The 12543-nt window shown below is 38.3% G+C and overlaps 1 protein-coding gene across 4 annotated transcripts in view; it reads left to right on the top strand.

The window, feature by feature from the left end:
* The first annotated feature begins 580 nt into the window (after positions 1–580).
* LOC112555189 overlaps positions 581–12543 on the top strand; it is a 320962-nt gene continuing 308999 nt past the window's right edge. For 2 of the 4 annotated variants that reach the window (XR_003097418.1, XM_025223461.1), the window contains exons 1-3: positions 581–1159; positions 1691–2396; positions 3279–3560. Coding sequence is in view for 2 of the 4 variants with exons in the window: in XM_025223461.1 (XP_025079246.1) it covers positions 814–1159; positions 1691–2396; positions 3279–3540 (1314 nt within the window). In the remaining 2 variants the exon portion in view is untranslated. Of the gene's footprint in view, positions 1160–1690; positions 2397–3278; positions 3561–3736; positions 4038–4199; positions 4525–12543 lie in introns of those variants that run through there. The other 2 variants (XR_003097417.1, XM_025223460.1) reach the window with 2 other exon arrangements.

Here is a 12543-nt window from a genome sequence, read left to right as displayed (position 1 = left end):
AGGAGAGTTTCTCATGACACATGGGTGACACTGGCAGGAGGTCGGCACAAGCAAGTTACAGAAACAGATTTAGTAGGTAGGATGCTGGTAACTCAGAAAGGTGAGGTAGGGCAAGGCCTTGAAATCATGGTTATCACACTGCAGCGATCTTGTCATCAATGGGAGGTGAGGCTGGCAGACAGTAAAGTCCTCAAGAGACAGATGTAGCTTGGTCTGCTGGTCGCCTGTGGTTAGCAATACTTGCAGCATTATTCTCATCATTTTGAAGCGTGTCCGGTAGTCAGTATCACTACAAATATTAGCAACAACAAAAATATAGGAATCGTACCAGTAGTAATAAAAAGACGATAATACAGATGGCGGCAGTAATGTTAGTAACGCTCTCTTTACTCTTTGTCGTCGTTGAAAATGAAGTCATTGAACGAAACACAACGGATTACTTCTATGATAGAGGGGGAGATAATATTACAAGCAAAAATGTGCTACAGGATTATCTCCCGTTTTCCCCCCAAATCTAGCAGTCACATCGATGACACGTATACTGATAATTACTCTTCTTTAGAAGAAATCAGTTTTGAGAACAATGTCACACACACCGACCTACCTGCTGCTGTGAACACATCTGATGATCAAGTTGAAGGTTTTCATTCAGTTCATTTAAACTTTCATCTTCAAGATTGTGGCAAGAGCTGGCAAACTTATAGAGTGAGGGGGAAGACAGGCACCATACAGATTGTTTATAGTCCAGTCACTGACTCTGAAATACACTCCGCTTTTGTAGCTTGCAACATCGAGCTAGAAGTTCCTCCGGGAATGGTGGCTCATGTTCTTGTGATTACAAGCTTTCACTATGGAGAAACTTCTATAACTATGCTATTCGATGGGGAAAATGAAGATGTCAGTGTGATCCCCAATGAATTTATCACATACTCCAGTATCGTAAGGCTTCAGCTGAATATAAGTAACGATGCGGAAAACAGATTTATACTTCATAAATATGTAAGTCGGTTCCCAAATGAATTTATAACCAACTCCAACATCGTCAGGTTTCAGCTGGATATCAGTAACCAATGTGCTTTTAACCTCGGCCTAAACTTCACGGCAGTCCCAGAAGCTAGTCGGGTAAAGCTTGTTACTAATTTTACCTCTACGACTAAAGGTAATACATCGAAAGGAATTTGAAATTGTCATTACAACACATTTATTTGTAATTCTACATAACGACTTTATAATGTTTGTTAGTTTAATTATTTTTACAGCTACTTCAAAATTCTTCTTTTGGACATATGATAATCAGAATATATTATCTAATATCGAAATATATTCTTTATCTCAGAAGTTCCAATAAGAGTCGCAGAATAATGAGGTTCTGAAGAATGATTGCACGTTTTAAAAGCTGTGGAATTCTTTCGTTGATACACTTGATTATATTATTTTTATACCAGTAAAAAAAATACTATCTAGGAAACTAAAATATTAAAAAAAAGTGTCAGAGCCAACCTAAAGGATGCACAAGAAGACTGTGAGATTAAAGGACTACAATTCCTTAAGTCACGTAGCATGCTTTGTTTCACTGACCATCTTAGGTTTATTCCGGAAGAAAAACTTGTTATAATAGTAAACTTTTTTGTTGTTGAGAGGTCTATTTGAATAAGGATATTTATGTTTCATTACAATTTACACTTTACAGGCTACATAGAAACATCACAGCTGAGTAAAAATATAAAGCCGATTCCTTTTGTAAACACATGGACTTACCTGGTGGCACCTGATGACCACGTTATTCTTATTAACATTCATGCTTATGATACAAACACAGAATGCTTCCTTGACTCTAAACTGTTTTCAGTAATTTTTCACATAGAGGCCAACTTTACAGAATATAAGATCTGTCTATTAGATAATAACGAATACACTGAGCCAGTTATTTACCACGGAGGTGTACGTGTACAATACAAAAGTTTTTCCAAATATCATCGGCGTTCCTTCAGAATACTGTTCTCGTTCCACCACGTGTCGGCACTACCTGTTCAGCTGTCTGAAGGCAGGTGGAACTGCTCGGCCGTGCGATGGGAGGACATGCAGCATCACTTCCCGTGTAACTTTGTGTCTAACTGTGTGGGCGGCGAAGATGAAGCTGGATGCTGGTCAGGTGACGGCACGTGCAGCCCGGGAACATTGCAGGCTGGCGGCCGCTGCTTTTCACTTTCTCGTATAGAGGAGCAAGAAGTATCATGGAATCTTGCCAGTTACTGGTGTCAGCAAAGAGGAGAACAGTTGGCAAGTCTGTCCACAAGACGTGTGTGGGACGCTGTGATGGAGATGTGTATGGAGATTGACAAATGCTATGCATTCTACATCGGCGCGAGGTCAGCTCCTCCTGCAATATCCGCGATGTAAGTATTTGATGATCCGTTGTTTTCTATGTTTTTATTATCAAACAGAAATCACTCCATAACATGCTACTGCTACTGCCAATACTACTACTATTATTACTACTACTAATGATAGTAATAATAAAGGTGAGAGATGGTCATACCTGAGACAAGACTTGTTTATACCACTTCAGAAAAAAAAAATTCATCCAAAAATGCATGGTCGGGTCTAAAATAAAGTAGTCAGTTTCAACATTTGCTTAATGCAATTAAGATATAATTGTGTTCATCGAATTACTATTTTTGGAAAATTTATGACTTGAATTTATTTTTCCAATCAGGGAAGTTTTTCACTGTTTATGTGTAATAACCTTGCACTTCGGAAGTACTGGCAGCTTGTGCTGTGTTGTTGTTGTAACCCTATGTGTTTTGTGGCCTTTCAAACGATAAATCAAAAGAAAAAATAACGAGAACAAAAAAGAGAAAGAAATAGTTTAGACCGGAAGAGACTTTTACGGCAGCGGTTCTCAACCTGTGATGACGAGTACAGTAAAGACATGCTTACAAGGGGGGCGCGAAGGTGGTCAATTTTTTCAAGTTTCTTATACCGATATTAGTGAAATTAGCTTACATTGCTGGCTAAGGGGGGCGCGCGGACGTACCTTTGTTCGTCAGTGGGGCGTCACAAGTAAAAGGTTGAGAACCGCTGCTCTATGGTATCCCCAGTCAGACAATCATAGAAACAAAGGGGAGAAAAGATGGCAGAGGGAAAGAACAGGGAGCGCAAACAGAACACATTTAAAATGAAATTAGACCCCATCGACCAGTTTGAGGATGATGTAGCTTAATAGAGTAAAGAAATATTGAGAAAATATAAAAATACCTTTGATTTTTATCTGGCAGGTATCAAAACAGCTGGATTTGGTCTGATGATACGATGGCCCATTTCATTAAATTGAGGTCACATTTTAAATCTTATGTTCCCTCAAACGCTTGCACTAGGCTAGAGACGTCTGCTGTGTTTCAACTACGCCCAAGAGGAGATCAGTCACTTTTTGTCCAAGGTTGTGCGGAAAAAACTTATGTGAACTGTCTTTTATGTGAAATTCCGGACAACACAAGCCATATGAAGAAGCAGAACTGCCAGAGATCCAAACAACAGTAACCTCATCTCGCCTCGTCAAGGTAGCGTTATTAAAATTTTGTAATTAACGGCTTTCTTCATTAACTGATTTTGTAAAAGCTTTCTTTAAAGTGTAAGTTACCTTTGGAACAAAAACATGTTTGAATAGAATTCTAGCCTCCACTATTCTGTGATCATCTATGCCCAGTGTCTCAGCACTAATGTCTTTGTTTAACAGTCAGGCTACATACGGTGTCCCGATCATCACTTCACACACGTGTTTCTGGCGTGTGACAAGGCCTCTAGATGCTGGGGTGGAACAGACGATTCCACAGACTCCTGTCCTGCACCACTGACTTTACTGCCACCTCCCTTTCAATGTGTCGTTGGACATCAGAGTGTCCCCTACACCCTGGTCTGTGATCATCGAGCTGACTGCATCGATAGAAGTGACGAGGACTTCTGTGACTTTCCACCCTGCGATATACTGTCTCCTTTTCGATGCGCAGGCAAAAGGGTTTGTTTGTCTTTGCTTTTCATTAAAAATAACTCCTGTACCTTTTTGAACACACTGATCACGTGTCACTACTTATTGTTCTTTTACTTATCACCTCACTAAACATTTCACAACATTTGGAAAAAAAAGTTACCCACCTCGATGAGATAAATACTACATCATAAGTTATCATTTGTGACTACAGTGTGTACAACAGTGGGAGCGCTGTAATGGTCAAGTGGACTGTGACGACAGTGCCGACGAGAACCGGTGTGAAACAGATATCGAGTACAGTAAAGACAATCTACACATAAAACTCCCCTTGATAATGGATCTCAATGCAAGAGGAATGTTTATGTTTTCACCCTACAAGAAAGACGAATACAATTCCTCGACCATTTTTTCCTGTCCTGATTCCCACTTTACCTGTGTGAGTCTTGAGCAGGTGTGTCTGCCTGTCTACCTCCGATGTAACGGTGTCAACGACTGTCCTGGTCACGAAGACGAGGCGGCATGTGACAGGTACACGTGTCCAGGCTTCTACCGCTGCCGCGCCTCTCAGGTGTGTGTTCACGAGAGTCACGTGTGTGACGGGATCTACCATTGTCCACTACGTGATGATGAAATATTGTGCAATGAAACATGTCCACACAACTGTGTCTGTCACGGCTGGGCTTTTGTTTGCTCAGGTATCGTCCATGCTGCTAGCTACCCTAACCTTCGATATCTTGATGGCAGTGGTACGCTGATGAACCTTGGTCACCTGGTAAACAGTTTATATCTTGTTCATCTAGTTCTAGTCGGGTGTAATCTGACCGAATTACACGAAGTGACTTTGCCCAATCTCCGCACTCTGGATGTCAGCAACAATCAACTAACTCACATTAGTAGCAGAAACTTTGATAGTTTTAAAAATTTACATTTGGTGAAGCTCAGCTGTAACCCAATAACAGTTTTGTCTTTCGTTAACATTAAGCGAACATCATTCTTAAAAATTCTTGATCTTTCTGATGTCTTTCTTCCAACTATAAACTTCAGCATCTTCTCTTTCTCAGCACTGACAACGTTGAATCTCTCTGGCAGCCATTTAGATCACGTGACAGGACATGGCTTTGGAGCAATGGACAGTTTGAGTATCTTGGATCTGAGATTTTGCCCTGTAACTATATTTCCGAGAGAAATGTTTCAGTCTTTAAAGAAATTAGAGAAGATCTTTGCTGACAACTACAAGCTGTGCTGTCCGGCCATACTACCCCAAAGGTTCAACGTGCTCAACTGTCACGCTCCCTCCGATGAAGTGTCGTCTTGTGACGATCTGCTGCGCTCCAACCTGTACAGAGTTGGACTCGCCATCCTGGCCTCGCTTGCTTTACTTGGCAACTTTAGCACCTTGCTGTACCGTTTGTTTTTCCATAAAACAACAGGTAACGTCGGGTATGATGTGTTCGTCACCAACCTGTGTGTAGCGGACTTTCTGATGGGTGTCTACCTTTTAATCATCGGTATCGCCGACTCCAGGTACAGAGGATCATATGTATGGGAGGATGTCGGATGGAGAAACAGCAGTTTGTGCAAACTGGCAGGTTTTACGTCTTTATTGTCATGTGAAGTTTCGATTTATATCATCTTTCTCATTACACTTGACCGCTTCCTTGTTCTTCGGTTTCCTTTCAGCCAGGTGCACTTTGGCAAACGTTCATCGCAGTGCGCATGCGCATTGTCGTGGCTGACAGGTGTGGCCATGGCGGTTGTGCCTCTACTGCCGATGACGTCACACTGGCAGTTTTACAGTCAGACAAGTATATGTGCTCCACTTCCTACCTCCAGGGTTCAGTATCCAGGTCGCGTATATTCCTTTGCTGTTATTATTATTTTAAACTTTGTATTCTTTATTCTCATATTGATTGGTCAGATTTTTATTTACTGGTCTGTTCGCGCCACATCTATTTCCGCATCAAATACATCTAAAACAATCAAAGAATTTATTATCGCTAGACGTTTGATAACAGTTGTGATGTCGGATTTCTTGTGTTGGTTTCCTGTCGGTTTGGCGGGTATCCTAGCATCGTACGATGTCCCCATTCCCGGAGAGCTTAATGTGGGGATCGTTATTTTTGTTCTTCCTACTAACGCCGCCGTCAACCCGTTCTTGTACACCATCAACATCTACCTGGAGCGGCGACGCCGTAGAAGAGAAGAAGAAAGAAGAAAGCGTATCATTGGTCAGCTTCAATGTATTAGTGGACACCCAGGTGCAGGAAATGCAAAATTTGTTATGAAAAATAACGATGCTCTTGACGTCATCAAAACATTGCTTTTGGCAAAACGTTTATCCCGTGAAGAACTAAGAAAAATATTGGAAGAAACAACAAAAAATGTAGTTAATAAAACAACTGACTTGTCGTAGCAAGCTCGTTACTGTTCTAGCTTTACACAGAAAGTCTAACAAATATCAAATCTCTCACAATGTTCGTCTTTGTCACTAACAGGCGACCTTTTATTCAGTTACACCACATTTCGATTGGTAAGACATCGCCGAGACCGTGAAATATAAATTTGACAGAAAAATATTCTTTGTGTGTTATCGCTGATGACTGATAAAAGTCGACAAGTAGAAGTCGACGCACGAGCTGCTTGTCACCACTTGGGTAGACGAACTTTTTACTCAGATATTCTTTTTCTTTGACTTGTTATTGTGCCTCCTGTCACAAAGAAAATTCGGGTTAATGATTATGATAAGACATGGTTTGTTGACCTTGCTTAAGGCCACAACTGTTTTGTAAGAGCAGTGAAACCTGTTACATCAAAGAAAAACGGGAGCAGAACAGGAAGAGTTGAATCTCTTTAGCCTTTTGTTAATCTTTATTTAATGGTCATAATTTTACCTAACACACATAAGGATTATTTATGCCTTTATATATATATAAATTAGTAAGGTTACAAGTACACAATTAGGCGAAACATATGTTAATAAGTAAGAATAGTATAAAACTGCTGTCCATGAAAAATAAGAAAACTCTGTTATCTTTATTTATATCTAGTCATTATAAATATCAAAAGCATATATCGGATTAATTTATTTCCCATGTATACTTATCATATATATACATGCTAGTGTAGGGGGAGTAAGCAGATGACGATTAAGATTTGCACACACACACACACACTGCGAGATTCGATAACTTTGAGACGCACACGTATCTCGCCAGCGAGGTGTAGACACTGACCCCAAGGACCGTAGGTCACGAGAATACCTTTATTTTGCTATATTTTTATTTTTCCTGCGTTCATCGTCGAAAATATGCCGCTTGACGCCATCCACCGTAAGATAATCTACATTTACAAACTAAACAAATCATGAGGAAAGTAATCACGTGGTCCACAATAGATACAAGCAGAGGAAATATGATTGCTCTCTGCAGTTGCAAACACCGTTTGTGATTTGTACACTCTCTGTCGCTAACAGAAAAGGATACAAATATTTCTATTATCAAAGGGGACCAACTACCTTAGGCTGGAATAAGATTAATATCCAGAACATGACATCGAAGGTCTTTTTTGGGGTTTTTTTCTGAAAAATTAAATATGCATGTAACCTATGATAATGAAGTCGTGGTTAATTAATCTCCAATATAAAAATAATAATGATTAAAGTAAGAAGAACATTCCAATCTGCAATGAATTCGTAGAACACTTGAGGGAGATAAACCATTCCTGTAATGATACATTTCACACTGATCTACAAGTAAACACAACTAAAACTAGCAAGAACTGTCTCAAAACTGAAGTATCTGAAAAGGAGTTTAACTATAGCCTGAAAAAGCTTAAAGGAAGGAAACCTTGTGGAAATGACAATCGAATATTTTTTGAATGCTCACAACCAAAGAGTCTGACTATAAACAACCCTCTTTAAGGCGGCAGGATCACCCAAAACTGTGTACCAAATTTGTTCTGAGTGACATGGACCAACTAATTAATGTATAAACATAAAATTTGGTCAGAATGTGGTTAAGGTGTTGTATTTTTAAGATACTGACATCTTGATGGTTTCTGGAATGAGGAAAGGGCTTAAAAAATTAAATAAATGAAAAATATGCCCTCGCAACACTAATAAAATTAGCCTACACTTCAGAACTGGTCTAGACCAATATCAGAGACTGAGCTAAAATACTTTTTCTACATTTGGAGAAGACGTGTAGCTGAACTAGAGTCATTATTCTAGTGTATCTGGTTGTCTGTGATGTAAGATTTAAAAAGTGTTAAAATTTGTCAAAAATACAGCTTTTGTGCCCTTATATCTCAGAAAGTATTAAACATAGGCATGAGATTTTAGTTCATACCAGAGCCACTCCATCTGGGAGTATATGTGCAAAGGTTCAAGAAAATCTGTTAACAAATGTGGAAAATAACTGGAAGACAGTCAGCACTAACGTAGGTTTTCGCTAAAGTTTGGCACACAGATCATTAGCCATAGTTACAGTGTCACAACTGTAGCCACAATAATCGGTCCAAAGTTTAATTAAAATGTAACTAAAAACATTCACAAAGCCATGCTCTTCAACTTGGCGGAAGTGCACGGAAGTAGGGAGTAATTATTATTTAGAAGTTATATTGGGAGCTGTTATTATTTGTGTGTCATGTTGCAGGTGACAGAATGTTATTTTTCCATTTTGGAGCATTCTGACATGCCACCCTACCCTGTGTAGATGCAATTATCTAAAAAACTACATAGCTCTGGCAAAAGTTAACTTACCCTCTGAAAGAGAAAAGATTTATGATAAATGACACATCTTAAGTTACTGTCATCGAAAAAAAATTTTTTTCAACCATTCTGGGTGATCCTGCCGGCTTAACCCCATACTAGCAACAGGTCACGCCCCCACAGAATGGGCAGCAGGTATTATAACACCAGTTTTTAAAAACAAAGGGAAAAAAGTGATCCAAATAAGTACCGTAGTACCGACAGGGCCTATCGACCCTTGACCACCTAGTCACCCTGCAAAGCATTCTTGAAATCTTACTAAATAAAAAAGAAGCGAATCTTCTGCGTTTTGTAGACTATCAAAAAGCTTTCAACTAAATAGATAGAACCTATTTGTGGGAAAAATTATTAGATAATAGGGTTAAGAGGAGGTTTATACATAGAATCATGAATATCTACATGAAGACAATATCCTTTGTTACAATCAATGGAAACCAATCAAAGTTTTTTTAAAAGTAGCCAAAGTGTCAGGAAAGTAAAGACCTATCTCCTTTTCTGTTTGCACCTAATCTCAACGACCTAAAAAGAAATCTCTTAGTAAACTCTGTGAGTGTTCTCCCAGAAGCAGCCATTCTTTTACCAAATAAACAAATTAATCCCTCAAATAACTCATGTGACCTTAAATTATTTCTATTACTAAATTCAGATGATAATGTCTTTTTACCCAAAACCCCAGAAAAACTAAAGAATGCTTTAGAAACAATGAGACAAATACTATGACACGTAGAACCTGACTATTAACCCCCACAAAACTAAAGTAGTTTTACTTCCTAGAGGTAAAATAAGAAAGAAACCAACATTTATATATAATGGTCAGAAACTTGATACAGGAGACCATGTTTATATTGTCCTTACAGTATATTATAATAACGAATTTTTTGTGGCACAAAAAAACACTTATAAGACAGAGCCTCAACAACCATGTTTACCCTACTAAAACTGTAAACAAACACAATTAGATATACCACCTGGTATTTTTGACAGAATTGTCATTCCAATGCTTGCTTATGGTTGTGAAAAACGGGCATCAGGAGTTAGTGATGTTTGTGTTAAACAACAGCTAAGACTTTATATAATGATCTTCACAGTAAGCAAGTCCACCCCAAGGTCTTGGTCTCAGTGGAATATGGATAAAACAAGAAAAAACATAAATCTATCTGGCGACTGGTTCAAAAATGAAGTAGATAGGTCCGTTGAGGGTCAGTATATCCAGAACTGGATAGGAGAATTAGATTCCAAATACATGTATATTAAAATTAGGTAATATTTAAAAGTACTTTTTTAACAGAACCCCACTTAAATATACTTACCCTCCATGATTATCTCCCTTTCAGAAAATCTATGCCATTGAATAACCAATTTCCAGTGAATAAATGTAGGCAAACAGATACCCTTAGAAATAATTGGTTTTGTGGACTTAGTGACACTAATGACATTGGTGGAGAATAGCATTATCGATTTAACTGTTAAAAATTCAATAAAGGCGTAAAAAATATTTACCACTTTCCTTTTTTAAAAACCCAAATGGTTATGAATTCCAGTCATAAATAACATCAACAAATAAAAATACCCTCAGCAGATTTGCTTGATTCGAGAATATTTTACTAAGCATGGGGAATCAGATGAATTGATAACATATGTCTGTATGTGAAGTTGTGAGTTACTGAATATTGGGATAAATGAAAATGTGTTAACATGTACAGTGCTCCTTGGGTGGGTAAAGAAATAGTAAAGAACACAAAATTCATGTAAAAGACAGTGTGTGTGTGAATGAGGGGGTGGGGGGGGAGAGAGAGAACAAAAGCATGTGCATCCTTTGTTTACATGTGTTTATATAATTTACTTGACTATATATCCAGATATACGCCAGGAGGCTGGGAGAAGGAAAGAATGAGTGAACATGGAAAAAATTAATTGGGTTTCCTTTTTCTTTTTTATTTTGTTGTTGCTTTTTTTCTTTGCTGTTATAAAACTACTAGTGAGTGTTTGTATGTAAATAAAATATTCTATTTATAAACATAGGAATGTGTGTGAACATAGATATATTTTTAATATCTCAATAGCCCCATAACGTGTGACAGAATAAAGAATCTGTAATCTCCCAATGACCCCAACGAATGCCGTATGTATTCTTACTAACTTGATGGTTGAAACATACAGTATTTGCACTTTTCTAGATATTACTTTTCTGCAAACCATTTACGCTAACAATCCGGATTATAGATAGGTAAAGGTAAAGGTCATCCTGTAACCCTTTTAAGGTCGTTGCGGTAAGAGTGGGGATGGGGTGCTAACGACCACACGTTTCTCGAGGCCAGAATGTTTTATGAGGGTCCTCCCGTCTTTCTCTTAGTGCTTTTTTCTTTCCTTTCCCGAACTTTCTTTCTTTCAATCTCATCTCCACATTGACAGTTTTCAAACGGTCATATGTTTCCAAAATGCGGACCAAGCGTAAACGCAGTCCGCGTAGAGAATTTGATAATAAATATCGAATCAATATATAAGCTGCACAGTGTCACCTACACACGACAGTGGGAGCACAGGAAAAAAAATGACAGATAGATATACCTCGAATACTAGACATACCTGCATTTTATGACAAAGACACCTGCTGTCAGGTGAGGCACAAGTCGGAGGTGGGGTGGGAAAAGTGGCGAGATGGGGCTGTTACACATTGGCACGTGTCCTTTTATTGGTCGGACCGTTGCAAACAATAAACAAACCCCGACAAAGACTTCAAGCAGTTATCTTGCCCAGATTTGCTCGGTACCTTCACGTTCCTAGTCTTGGTCGATGGTTGTTGTAACCTGCTGTGCTCTCTCGCTTTTTTTTATGTATTTTTTTGTTTGTTTGTTTGTTTTTTTATTATTTTATTTTTTTTTTTTTTTTTGTATTTCACTGCAAATGATTCAGTTACTAGAGGATGTAAAAAAAATAACTTACATGAAAACGTTCACTGATTCGCTCGGTGGCTGGCTGACTCACTCACCCAGTCTTTGAGAAGCTTATTATGAGTAATAATTATTGTTAAAGTTTGTCAATGCATGTAAAAGTCAATTGTCCATAAACACCAGAACTTGTGAAACTTTATGAGCTTGAAAGAGTTTAATAGGAATAAAACCGGAAATTATATTAACAGGAGGAGAAGATTATCTCACTTGCATGAGATGTTGAGGCCATTGACAAAGGAAGAAAATGTCACCTGTACAATTTAGTCAGTGAATGGCATGACTAATCTGAGAATGTTGCCACGTTTGTGAAGGGTAAATGTGTTTGACAGTTTAGAATGTCATGACTTTAATAAAACTGTCTCTCTAGAGTAAGTTAGCGGAATAGGTGTCCATATGGTCTGAGCTAACACAACCCTTTCCACGTATAACAATTGTAGAGTTTTTGTTTATAAAGTTTCTGTGTTCACTATGATAACTTGCTAATATCGCGCTAATGGACTTTGTTTTACTCATTTTGCTGCAGTAACACTTACAAAAGGAGCGCAGTGTTATGGATGTTAGCAGGCTTCTTATTGTTTCATGCATTACCTTAAATTTCCACAATATGTTGTAGCGGGAAAATAAAACTGTTATGATTGCTATATTTATGTAATATTCCTTTTATCCATCTGTAGAGGAAGCGTTGCATGTCTGTTTCTGTTATATGAGAAAAAATATGAAAAGAAACGAGAGTACACGATAGATTCATTCAAAAAGGCGACGACGATGATTTTAAAAAGATTGCAACACTTTTGTTTACCAAGAAACTAGGCTTAACTGCAAAAATCAAAATAAAA

This window comes from Pomacea canaliculata, linkage group LG14 (assembly GCF_003073045.1).
Source record: "Pomacea canaliculata isolate SZHN2017 linkage group LG14, ASM307304v1, whole genome shotgun sequence".
Lineage (NCBI taxonomy): Eukaryota > Metazoa > Mollusca > Gastropoda > Architaenioglossa > Ampullariidae > Pomacea > Pomacea canaliculata.
The sequence above is the reverse complement of the archived record's forward strand: the minus strand, read 5'-3'. Positions and strand labels throughout refer to the sequence as shown.